The sequence below is a fragment of the Lutjanus erythropterus genome, chromosome 11 (genome assembly GCF_056507025.1).
Source record: "Lutjanus erythropterus isolate fLutEry1 chromosome 11, fLutEry1.hap2, whole genome shotgun sequence".
Classification (NCBI taxonomy): Eukaryota; Metazoa; Chordata; class Actinopteri; order Lutjaniformes; family Lutjanidae; genus Lutjanus; species Lutjanus erythropterus.
Genome location: NC_139327.1, coordinates 21,850,543 through 21,863,657, shown reverse-complemented (window position 1 = coordinate 21,863,657; position 13,115 = coordinate 21,850,543). Strand labels below are relative to the sequence as shown.

General features: G+C 39.8%; 1 protein-coding gene across 2 annotated transcripts; it reads left to right on the top strand.

The window, feature by feature from the left end:
* Nucleotides 1–308: 308 nt before the first annotated feature.
* bach1b (BTB and CNC homology 1, basic leucine zipper transcription factor 1 b) lies at nt 309–11,694 on the top strand. 2 transcript variants are annotated; one of them, XM_084731277.1, is made up of 5 exons: nt 309–1,546; nt 2,213–2,461; nt 4,430–5,830; nt 8,617–8,823; nt 8,928–11,694. In XM_084731277.1, the coding sequence occupies exons 2-5, from the start codon at nt 2,222–2,224 to the stop codon at nt 9,267–9,269; spliced, it is 2,190 nt and encodes a 729-aa protein (XP_084587403.1). In that variant the 5' UTR covers nt 309–1,546; nt 2,213–2,221; the 3' UTR covers nt 9,270–11,694. The 2 variants fall into 2 exon arrangements, with proteins under 2 accessions (XP_084587403.1, XP_084587402.1); XM_084731276.1 differs by lacking the exon at nt 309–1,546 and adding an exon at nt 1,698–2,109.
* The last annotated feature ends 1,421 nt before the right edge of the window (nt 11,695–13,115 follow it).

Here is a 13,115-nt window from a genome sequence, read left to right as displayed (position 1 = left end):
ATTAGCTCATTCTGGAATTATGAAACAGTCACCTGATTGGCCAGTTTGGCTCTGGCAGGCTTCCTTCTTCCTCGTTGAACTCATGTGACAATGGCAGTAGTGCACTGTGGAGATACTTTGCTGGCCAGCTTTAAACATGTGCTTTTTCTTCCGGCAAAACTCAACTTGCAAAGTTTATCACTAGGTCATTTTTCTGGCAGTGTTAATGTACTTCTATAGTGATTCTGTCACAGATGTTTGTTAGGTAATTACAGCTTAAAGGTTCAGTGTGTCAGATGTGTTTTCATTAGTGTATGATCACGTACCTTAGAATGAGCATAGATTCCACTGGGCACATCGTGTCTGCCACATTTTTGATCCATCCCCCGTGTGGTTTCATGGACAACCAGTGTTTTAGAAGCACAGTATTTCACCCACCTGATTATTTTTATTTATTTAGTTGCTCAGATTTTATTGAATTGGTAATTTTTGTGCTGGTTGTATGATCCAGAGTTTGCACAGGGTCTTTTATTTTGAAAATTGACCAGACTCTTTATGCTGTTTATTTGTCTGACTTCTTGCCCGGCTGGATCTGCTCTGTACAGCCTGACCATCGACATAAATAAAGATGGACAACGTGTCCTCACTTCCTGACACCGTACAAAAATGAAGCCAAAATATCCTGCGTACAAGCACTGCCTGTTTTCGGTATTGAGTTCTCACCCACACAGCCAGCTGACTCAATCACGAGCAGAGGTCAGCTGTCAATCATGGCATGAAACCTTGCTTTTATATTATCAATTTACTAATTAAAACCGAACTGATCAGAAAAATGAACGCTGGAACAAACATCAGTGTGTAAAGAACGACCTAAAATGACAGAAACCATCTTCAGGAAAAAATTATGTGATGTGTACTTTGATGAATTAATTTGGCTTATGGGCCCAATTTGGGATGCGCTCCGCATATCTTGTAGAATCACAAGCATTTTCTACAATAGTCACAGCTGCTTGAGCCAAACGCGGTTATTCTAGACAACGGAACACAACGCAGCCTTTCCCGATGAAAAATCAAACATTTATAGCTACAGACGGTGCAGGTCAAACCAAACACTTTCACATTTTATGCAAGCTTTGTGGTCACCATACATTCTCCTATACGCTCGGAAGGGTAGGGTGTGATGAGGTGTTTGCAATTTGAAAGCTCACCGCTAGATGCCACTAAATCATGTGGCATCTAGGATCCTGTGACAAGTATTTGATCATATTTAAATGGCTAATAACAGTTGCTGACGCCTAAAAAAAATTAAATGAAAATTCATATGAGGACAAACATTCATTTATGTTAGAGCTGTTCACTTACTGCACTTCTGCCAGGAAGGCATGTGCACTCTCTCTGTCTCTCTCTCTCTCTCTCTCTATGACACACACACACAGACACACAAACATAACAAAGAAGACTTGAACGAAGCTCACAGAAAGGTTTCCTGCTACTCCACAAGATATGAGACAACAAGAGCCTGCTGAGAAATATTAACACAGTAGCCTCCCTCCTCTTCCAGCAACAGGTCAGTTTGATTTCTTACACTCTGTTTTTACACAACTTGTTCTCTGTCTGCATTTAGTTGAGTAAGTCCAGCCTACTGTAAATAGAACAGGCACAGACAGAAGACAATATCCTGTTTAAACACTGGCTTTTTCCCCCCAACCTCCGCCTTTAATCTCTCAAACTGTGTTCGGGGTTAAAGGGATTTTCTGTGGGAAAAAAAAAAAAAAAAAAGCCTGTTAGTTTACCAGACGGATCCAAGGGTGGGATTGGTATGGACGGGAAAACTGCTTGCTCATCCCGTATCAGCAGGAGTGCATGAGTCAGCGCTCGCTCTGTTACACCCAGAGTTGTTGCGACACATACACACTTACTCCCTCTATCTCTCCCTCCCTCTCGCATACTCACACACAGGCCATATGACTGAGTCAAGCTCAGTTTTTAGTTTGTAGCCGAGTTGAGATAAGGCTTTCTGGGAAACGTAGCCTGGTTGGACAGCATTCCATTTAGAAATAACCATGTGTGCTGAACAGCTGGGACTTTAATACTCTGAGACACTTGGATATATAAAGTCAGCTTTGTAAGGTAGGCATGTTTTTCTTGTTATTTTAATGTATAACTTTTTTAATGTATTCTTATGGAGGAGAAATGGTTAACTTTAAGTGTGTGTGTGTGTGTGTACATGTAGGCGTCCTTGATGGCCATGTCTGCCCCCCGCTCGTCTGTGTTTACATTTGAGTCTACAGTACATTCCTCTAGTGTGTTGCGCCGCCTGGACGAGCAGCGTCGCCGGGACACGCTGTGTGATGTGACGGTGTTGGTGGAGGGTCAGAGTTTCAGAGCTCACCGCTCAGTGCTCGCCTCCTGCAGCGAGTACTTCACACACAGGATCTCCTCCCTCACGCAGCACGGAGCGGTCATCACGCTGCCACCAGAGGTGAGATGTCACCGCACGACGCCGTACAGCTGCCGCACAACAAACCCTGTGTAAAAGTGAAGTGAGAGAAGTTACTGAAAGCTTCGTTTCCTCAACAAGTGTTGACGACAGTCACCTTGGAAATGCGCAGTTTGCCTTTGAGGGGGGGGGTCTAGAAGATTGGGTTCAATTTAGATGACTGATTGCCAATTTAGGGAGCCAGCATATGTCTGAGCGCCTCACATGATTGAGGAATGAGTGTTGCAGGATATGTGATGATAATGGCATCTAGATTTAAAATTTCTTCTTTTGAATCCCTGAAGATTAAGAGTTTGTTTTAAGGTCTAACATAACTAGGCCTTAACAATAAAGGCATTTTAATTGTTTTAAAAGAGACAGACCTGGAGTTTTCTTGAGATTTTTGTGTGCACGTGTCCAAAGAGCACCTCCAACAAACTCATTCTGATTCCTCCCAAACATTTTTTGATCACCAAAGTCACCTGTTTGCAGATAAAGCACATTACTTTATATATCTCTCCCCCGCGATCTGACAATCTAAGAATTGATCCATTTTTCTTAAATCCTCCTTTTCTCCTGAACCATACAGCGATTTTTTTTGTGGTGGCTTTGGCCTCTCACTTCCACATTAAGCTGCCGAGTCGTCCCCTGAAATACACCACTAGCATCGGTGAGTGTAATTCCTGCAAGGCCAGTAGTTTTCTAGAAGCTGCCATTCCTAACCTGACAGATGCTCAAGGGGACACAGTTTGACACAGTTTGACACAGTAGCTGAGTGGGGTCAATGTAAGCTATTGAAAATGACGGCTCTGAAATGGACCAGTGGACCTGCGACCAGGGCTGCACTTTGAGGACCCTGAAGAATAACTCTGAATCAGAGTTACTATAGTTTAATTTTTTTTTTTAGTTTTATTTTTGTTTTCAGTTCAGTTTAGTTTCAGTTACTTTTTGAGTAAGTTTGTTTCTTTCAGTTTAGTTTTGGTCCAGGTTTAATTAGGTTCAGTGTTGTAGTTAATTATTTTATGGGGGATATTTGTCACTCAAAGTCATGTAGATATCCTAGTCTCAATAGTTATAACTTCTCATGCTTGTTGTGTTGACAGATTTGACAAAATTTACTATTAAACTAAAAGACATGTCTTGCGTATTTTTGTTTTATTTTACTTCAGTTAGTTTAATTTCTTTTCTAAGGTCTAGTTTTTATCTATGTTTCAGTTGCTAAAATATTCCACACCTACTTACAGTTTAGTTTTTGTTAACTAAAATAACCATGCCCTAAATGTACTGTACCACTGTTACTACATGTCAACATTTAAGTGTTTGTTGTTCCCAGTTTGCTACCAGTAATGACATCACAGAGCAGAGCAAACAAGTGGAGTAAAATATGATAGAAATTGGGTCTTCAACATGTCAGCATTTTCAATTTTCCTGTTGGTTTAGCCATGATAATAATGATAATATTTTAATTGCCAGATCCTTTATTATAACAGCTGTTTCTATTATTCCAGAAGTCCTGTGTTTGTTTTACAAATTTAATTTCCGTTAACATGATTCTTTAAATGGGAAGATGTGCTGGTATCTAACTTCTGCAACTATAAAAGCCACAGAGATTTTTTTTCTTCTTTTTCACATGTCAGATGCTGAGCCAGCTCATTCCTTCAAACCTGGGCTTTATTCACTAAACATTTGTGGTCAGATTATTGCTATTTTCACATCTGGTACTTCTGTTTTGTATTTGCATGATTATCTGACAGAAAATACAACACAATTACCAACAGATCCTTTATACAGCAGCGATTTTGACATGAAATAGTAACTGAAACAGAGTCTGCTCACTGGAAAAGCTCTGCAACAGTAAATCTAACAGCACATTAATTAGCTATTTCAAATCAATGTATCTGCTGTGAAAAATATATATTGCTATGCTAGAGGATAGACAATGCTCATTGATGTCATTTTCCTCTTTCACAGGTGACAGCTGCTGGCTTTGAACCCTTACTGAAGTTTGCCTACACATCCAAACTTCTCTTCGGGAAAGATGATGTATTAGATATACGCAACTCAGCCTCTTTCCTCGGTTTCAGAGACCTTGATGAGGCCTGTTTCGATTTCCTCCTCCCAAAGTTCTTGTCCAGCACCAAGAGCTCTGCCCCTTTTCCAAGAAAAACCTGCTGTAAGAAGAAATGCGAGAAGCGATCAAAGGAAGATTGTGGCAAGATCTCTGACGATGTATTGTTGGATGAGAAAGAAGTAAAACCAGTTGCTGACTCACCATCTCAGCAGGAAGTGGCTAGGCTCTGTAACAAATCAGTGAGCAGCAAAACGGGAAGTCAGAGCAGCACAGGCACTCTCACACCTGTAGCTGAAGGGACAAATGACCTGTTATTGCAGTGTCCAAAGTATCGCAGGCAGCTGGCGTGCGGGAAGGAAATTTGTACTCAAGAGAGGAGTTTGAACAATCCAGTGACAGTAGTCAGGGATGACTGTGATCTTTCCTACAGTGCCAACAGTAAAAATGAAACTGAGGTTGAACTCCCTGGAACCTCAAATCCCAGCAAACAGAGCAAAGGGGGGGCTGACAACTCATGGAAAACTGAAATACATGACAAGAAAGAAGAGGCTGGCATTGGTGGCGTGGAGGTGGTTAAGAAAGAAGCAAATGAAAGGCAGGAAAAATGGAGTGAGACGGGAAGCGATACGGGGAGGGAGGAAGACTTCAGCTTCTCAGAGAGGTCCAATGTCAAGCCAGCCGCCTCAGGGCTGAGCACAGTGCTGGGTCAAGGTTCATCAGGGTTAATATTGCACCAGTGCCCCCTGAAGACCTTTGGTGAGGGCCCTGCAATGACTGGGTCACTGGAGCATGAGAAGTTTGTCATGGACTTTACAGAGTGCAAGAAAACAAGGGACACAGAACTGGTAGAAGCTGAGTGGAAAAGGGCTGATGAAGAGATAGATTGTGGCTGGCTAGAAAGGGGAAAGGGAGGACAGAAAGCTAGCATGGAGAGAGCAAATCACGCCCAAGGAAGAAGCACAATGGAAAGGGAGGTGGCTGAGCACCTGGCCAAGCGGCTGGGGTCTGACGTAGGCTCGTCCGATGCAGGAAGTTCCTCTGATTCAGGGAGCGGACGGGCGCAGAGCTCGTCTCTAGAGTGGGTGAACTTCCATGTCAACCTCAGCTCCTCAAGCACCACCAGCTGTCCCTTCTTCCAGGATCTGGACCAAAGCAAGTGTTTATGGAAGGGAGCAGAGCTGTCTGAGTGCGAGGGGGCGTCTCAGTCAGGTGTGTCATCCTTCAACTCGGGGGAGGATGGAGACTCAGAGACAGAAACAGAAGGAGACAGTGAGTCCTACACGAGAGAGAGGGCCAGACAGGTGAGCAGTGATTCAACACTGTTCTTTTGCGCATCTGTCCTGCTTAAAGTTGGGTACAAAACTGGGTCCTTCCAAAAAATATGAGAAGTAGAGATAGCAATGAGATGCAGCTTGTCCAAGTCACAGTGAGTCAGGGCAATAGCAAGTTAGAGCAAAACTGAGCAGTTGTGGTTAAACTTTTCAAAACTTGACAAGGACAACACTTGCTGCAGTAGTAATAATGTCAAAATTGGCCAGGGCAAAATGTCTAACCAAACAGAAAACTACAGTATATCTAAAAGCCAAAGATTTCTCATAGGCTGAAAGTCCCCTGCAGCAGCTCCAGCTAGCATTAGCATGCCTACAGCCAGCATCTAAACAGTGTAACATAACCCTTTATGGATGACGAAACTTAAAGTGAAGTATCAACAAGTTCATCGATATATTGAGTAATTAATTAGCTCCTAGGACAAATTGTGGTTGGAGATAACTGGGCTAATTTCATTATCTTGGTTTGCTTAGCATTTTCATTAGCGTTAGGCAACACTCAGTCTCTGGCTGTGTCTGAAATTCTTTACAAACATGATATTTAGTAAGTTAAAGGGACAGTTCACCCCAAAAACTATATAGATATGTCTATGGAGAGGGATTTTATTTTGTATGGTAAGTAAAATGCTCTAAATAAATAACAAAATGTTTGAAATAAATAACAATGTTGAAATTAAGCAGTTATGAAAGAGTGACGTACCCAAAAAAGGCACCGCTGGGTACCAGTACCAAATTCCAGACACCCATGTCGTTATCGTATCAGTTCAAATGTCCCAATCTTAGTGCTGCCTAACTGTGAGATTTACGTTGTGATGAAATTAATCTGTGTCACCCTTCCTGCAGCTTACTGCACTGTGTTTGTTTTAGATAAGAGAGTTAGGTACAGGTACAAGCAGAGATGGTGTGTGTGTTTTTGACCGCATGTGCCTTGCGAATTAGTTCAGAGTCCAACTGAGCAGAAATTGACAGCTCAGCCTGTTGAGTTACCAATGACAACAGGCGACACAAACAACAGGTTTGAGGAACTGAACTGAACATGCTTCATGTTCAGTCTAACCGACAGTATGAACAGTGCTGACAAAGCTACGGTCATTTCAAAGGAGACGCAGTGCTTTTATTTACACAAGATAAAAACACTACAGAATTTGTACAGTTCCAATAAACCGATAGTGAGTGGACATTTCCTGTCACACATTGGCCGCAGCAGCTGTAACCCAGTGTAAACCCGCCTCCGCCTTCAAAAGTTAACTCCTCATTTTTAGAGTTAATGATTAACAGCCCAGTAAAAATATAACTGACCATCTGAACTCCAAATGCATTTTCACTTTTGCCTTGCTTCACTTCTTTTTGTCTGCAGCAAGCTCCCCACACTTTTTTGTTTTATTTTTTAATATTATTTTGATTCACAGTCCAAGATTTTAAAGGAAAAAATTGAGTACATAAATCACATCTACATAAATACATAATAATATAAAAATAGCTCAAATAATTGCATTTAGCTTTGTCCAAATGAAGCTTGTCATCCCTCTATTATTCTCCCTGTCATCTTACTTTAAGTAAGAATGAAATAATAATTTTGAATAAAGGAATGTCTCACACACTCATTTAAACATAAAAATCTGCTCTTTAGTAGTCCAGCGAATGGCAGTTTCAATTAAAAGAGGCCTGGTTGTCGCCATTCAGACTTTTGATCGTTTCTGAATTTTTATTTTGATAGGTTGAATGATATCTTAACATTAGTTTAATTTTCTTCAGACCAAAGAAATACATGCTGAGAATGATCATTTGATGTTATGAGTATCTGTTAATTTCATGTATGGTGTTCAGATAAGTAAATCCACTTCTGTAAGTCTGCTGCTTTAAAGCGAGTGTAGGTGTACCAAGATGTGTACGATACCACTACTTCATAACTTCGGGGTTCAGATGCCAAAGCTTCATGGGGCATTGAGAGGCCTTCTTGATTGTAAAGGGTGTAAGAAAACTTTTTAGATAAACAGTCTCACAGGATAAGGGCATGCTGAAGACGTGAAACAAAACATGTATTCACAGAGCATTCAGTTACTGCTAAACAGCCTGCATTGGAAAAAGTACACAGTTAAGGCAAGGCGAGTTTATTTATATAGCACCATTCAGAAACAAGGCAATTCAAAGTGTTTTTATGACATGTAGAAACATTTAAACTGCATTTAAAAACAATGAAAACAAAAAACAAGCAGATGGATGGTTAAAGATTTCTCCCCAAAAAATGCATTTAAAAGACAAAAAAACAAAGAGCAAAAGCTCTTTAGAGCAGTAGTTACAGATTACTTTTACATGTATATTTCTACTTTACTGAAAAGCTGCAGTAAACAATAATGTTGATTTAAATGAGATGAGCTGTTAAAACAACCACAGAGCTAGTAGAACAATGGCAAAGTGTCAGGAAAGAAGAAAACACTGAATTTGCCAAAGGTGAAGCCCACTGAGTATGTATTATTATTAAAAAAAATACATAATACAGTCAAAGAATTTCATAAAAAGTTGCCAAAAATATCAGGAAAATTTCTGATGTAATAATTACATCAAATAATCTGCTCAAAATATGTAACAGATGTGTAAGAGAATGTAACAGATACAGTCCAAGTCCCATGTCATCTGCAGTGTAATGTCCTATGGAAATATATAGGAAAAACATTGATGTCCATCTGTCATAATGAGGCTCATTGGGCTTCACTGATGCAGATCTCTGGCTGTGTTATTTGTTGTTCTGATGTCTTCAGGTGCAGTTACCATTCTCAGTCGACTGGATTGTGAATCTGAGCAGAAATGACTTCCAACAGCTGCTGAAGCAACAGGTTTTAACGCGCGAACAGCTGGACTTTGTCCACGATATGAGACGGCGCAGCAAAAACCGCCTCGCAGCTCAGCGTTGCCGCAAGAGGAAGCTAGACTGCATCTATAATCTGCAGTGTGAAATCAACAAACTGGTAAAAACATGTTTGTTTCTTTAAATCAGTACATTTTCACTAAGCCACTTCTTGTTTACAGTCGTGTTTATCAGAGTGTGTTTTCCTGCATGTGTGTGTCGTAGAAGACAGAAAGGGAGAAGCTGATGATGGAGAAGAGCCAGCTGGGCCAGCTGAAGTTGAAAACATGTCACAGTGTCAATGTCTTATGCCAGCGGGTCTGCAGCGAAGCCAACCTGCAGCCAGAGCAGCTCCAAGTGTTAGCCAAATACACCTCCCCAGACTGCCCTCTGTCCTCCTTCTTTCCTCACATAGACGCACTCCTCTCGCAGCCCGGTTTACTACCCCAGGTCCAGGCTTCGCTCTCGGCTTGTTCTGTGGGCCTTGATGAGAGTATGGCATCTGAGGACACTTTGTCCAGCTCCAGCAGGGATACAGTTACAGGAGACGGTCAACATTCACTTTAGATACACATCCAGCACACATGCTGCAGCTTTGTATGAAAGCTGGTGTATCACGCAGTATCTAAAGACATTAACAGCAGACTGCAGAATAAGACAATGGCATACTTGTGATCTTATCATAGAATGACAATACATTTACAATGAGAGGGCTGTAATCGGCACATGTTAATAAACTCCTTCTACCTTTTTCAGTTTGAAAACTTAGACTTACATTTAGAGGTCAGGGATACATTCCAGGTGTCAAAAAACATTAATTTCCTTCAATTATATTGCCTGTGTCCAGATGTTTGAATCTGCTCACTCCAACGAGTTGACTGATTGTTTGTCTGAAACAACAGAGTTGACAGTTAAGACCTCGTATGTCTCAACCCTTTTGGAACCTCTGCAGACGTCTCCTTTCATGTTTCCCGTCGGCTACTTCTGTTCCAGGCTTGTCTTTGTTGACAAGAAAACCATATTTTGAAGAAGGTTTAAAGATCATGGTAGGGGACCTGAAAAAGCCATATATATCATAAACAGTCACAGTCACATCTTAAGTTAGCTAATGCTCGCAAAACTCTAGCTAACTAGTTAGCTAATCTACATCAATCACTGACTAATTAGCTAGTTTTGCAGAGCAAAATGCTTTCTAACTAGCTAGCTAATCTATAACATTGTTAGCTAACTAGTTACATCTGATTGCTAATGTTAGCAAAATGCGGGCTAACTAGCTAGTTAATCTGCTATCATTAGCTGACTTCAAATTTTACTATATCGATGTTTTGTTTTTTTCAACGTAGATGAGTTTAGCACACAGCATGTCAAAGTACAGGAAACAGGAAAGGACACATGGTACCAAGCTTGCTCAACTGTTATTGGAGCTCGGAAGAAAAGGGGGCGGGACTTAGGAAGGGTCGATTCTGTCTGATATAATGAACTGATTATAACTCTTTGATGACCTTCTGTAGTGAATGCTTCCAGCTTTGCAAATGGCTTATCCCTGTTTGTTTTCTGGTTAAAGGTACTCCCCTAACATATCAACGCAGCCAGAGTGCATGTTGAGAATGTAAAACTTTTTGCACTGAGACAATCACAACTTTAATCATGGATCAAAGGGAACAAAGATCTCTATATTTGTTATGTGTTTCACTGCTTGATTACCTCAGGATAACACACTTCATCCTTAATATTGTACATATGTACTTTGATTTAAAAAAAAACTTTTGATACAGTTTGATACAATAAGGTTCCTCAGGTTTTAATAGGACAAACTCAGCATACTATACCTCTTGCAGTCAGTGTTGGTTCAGCCCTCTCGATGTAGAGAGCTACACAAAACCGCTTTTTGCACCAAAACCAGACAGCTCAGCTCGACAAATAGACTTGACATAACCTAGTGTGCTGTGTTTACCCTTTGGCTGTATGTCTTAATATTATATTTCAGGCTGTCATTGTGGTTGCCTGACCACAGTGACACAGCTCTTCTACGCTGCACACACACCTCTCAGAGCTTTGCTTTGACTCACTGGAACAGACCTCACAAATTTGCTGAAATAGGTTTAAAGTGCTGTTTAAAGTAACAGCACATTAACGAAGCTTTTACGCATGGGCAAAGTACACTTTTAAAACAAATGCTGCGTCACGCTGTCTAATGAAAATTATTGAACCAGTCACCATTATGTGTCTGTCTTGTATTTTTTATTAGACGGACATATTGTGTCTGGTTATCTTTAGCACCCTTATCTAAATTGCTGTCAAGGGTCAAGTGAACAATGTAGCAATGACTAATAGTTGGATGCAGTAGAAGCCGATTTATGCTTATATGTTGTGCCTCTTGTGTTATCAGCAGCACGATTATTTTGTTTCATGCACCCTGTTCATTACTCCATTGTCTATAGCTTTTCTGTTGACGTCAACCTTTAACCTTTCACCTATTTTCTCTTATACAATAGTAGATCATTGAGACAGATTTGTGACTTCTCCCCCTGATTCTTCATGATCAAGTTTCACTGTATTATATGTGCATATATTTATAGATTTATTTTCACTCTTGATAATAATCATCACAGTGCAGCTGTTCTTAAAATTATTTTTGTAAAACATGAACTGAATAATGCTGTAAATACATATCCAGTAATCAGGTACACTTTGATTTGTGAGGAAATGCTGAGTAACCACATCGTATTTTTAATGACAGTGGGGTTTGAATGGCTAATGATAAAAGAATGTTTTTCTTTTTTGGTAACACTTTTTGGCAGGGTTTACATAAGAGTCATTACACAGTCATAACCACGTCATGACACCTGTCATGAACGTGAAGTTTTTAGGAATATTTATGTCTGTTGTTATTAAGTGTCATTTGGTTAATTATGTAATTTTCAATGCAAAGTTGACATTGTTTGAGATGTCTTTGTTATGATAATGAGACATTAATCAAGCCAATAATGCCTTTTTTGACATTGACCAAGACAGCATTAACCTCTTTGTCACGACAACTTGACATTATTATACTTAAAGAATTTGTTTTGTCATATGTTTTAATATGATATTAAACTGTCATAAGTAGTTGGTTTTGACACTAGACATCATGAGACCTTTGTAAGAGTGACATGAATATTTTCATTGGCCTCAAGTAAAGTGGTACATATTGAACTTGTCGTAAATGTGTTTTATTACTCTGTCACTGCTTTTGTAACGCAGTCATGAATAATTTCCTGGATTTTAACTAAAGTGGTACCATTTGGACTAGTCACAAAGACGTCATTGAACATTATGAGGTCAATTTGACGACAGAGGACAACACCAAGGTGATTTAGCTTACAGGGTTGACTGATGAGGTGAATCAGCGGTTAACTTGGTTGCTTATCACTAAAGTAGGCGAACCACTGTCTGCTGTAATCTGTAGCTGGTGTTAGCTAATTAGGTCAGTTAGTCTTGTGGAGCCTAACCACCCGCTACTCTGTGAGCTAAATCTATCTAGCTAAGTCAAACTGGCCTTAAGTCCAAATGGTACCAGTTTAGATGAATTCCAGGAAATTATTCATTACACTAGTTACACAAGTTCAAAATATAACACTTTACTCAAGACAAAGGGAAATATTCATGGCACATTATAATGGTCTCACACTCACTGGTCTGACAGCAAATGTCAAAACCAGCCACATGTAACAGTTTAATGTCATGTTAAAACATAAAGCTAAATGGTTTCTTTAAATCTGATAACGTCAAGTTGTCATGACAAAGACATTATTGGCTTGATTTATGTCAAGTTGACATAATACAGACATCTCAAACAATGTCAGTTTTGCATAAAAAAAATGACATAACTGACCAAATGCAACTTACTGACAACAGTCATAAACATTCACAAAGACTCCTTCATATTCATGACAGATGTCATGACATGGTTATAACAGCATAATGGCAGTCATGTGTACACCCCTTTAAATAAAATCTGTATTTTTCTCCAACCATGCTGTTTTCACTGCACATTCAGTCAGAGTAAAGCATGATAATGCTGGTGCTTATTGCCCTCTAGTGGCAGTGCATGTACAGTCAATAGACATAAAGATGTATAGATGTGTATTACAGTATCTGCTGTACAAACTGCTCTTCTACTGTGATCCTTTATTTTGAATGCACATAAATCACTTCATCTTTCTACGACAATGTCCAAATGATTTCTGTATTTTTTTAAGCAAAAGGGCAACAAGAACCAATCAACATTAAAGCAGAAAAAAATGCTCCAAACAGTAAAAGATGTTTGTTATCTTAACTTAAGTTATAAAGATGATTGTTAGCGCAGTGCAGTGTTATTGAAAAACCATCAGTAAGGTTAATGAGATGTAAAATCTGCCACTGTTCAGTGTG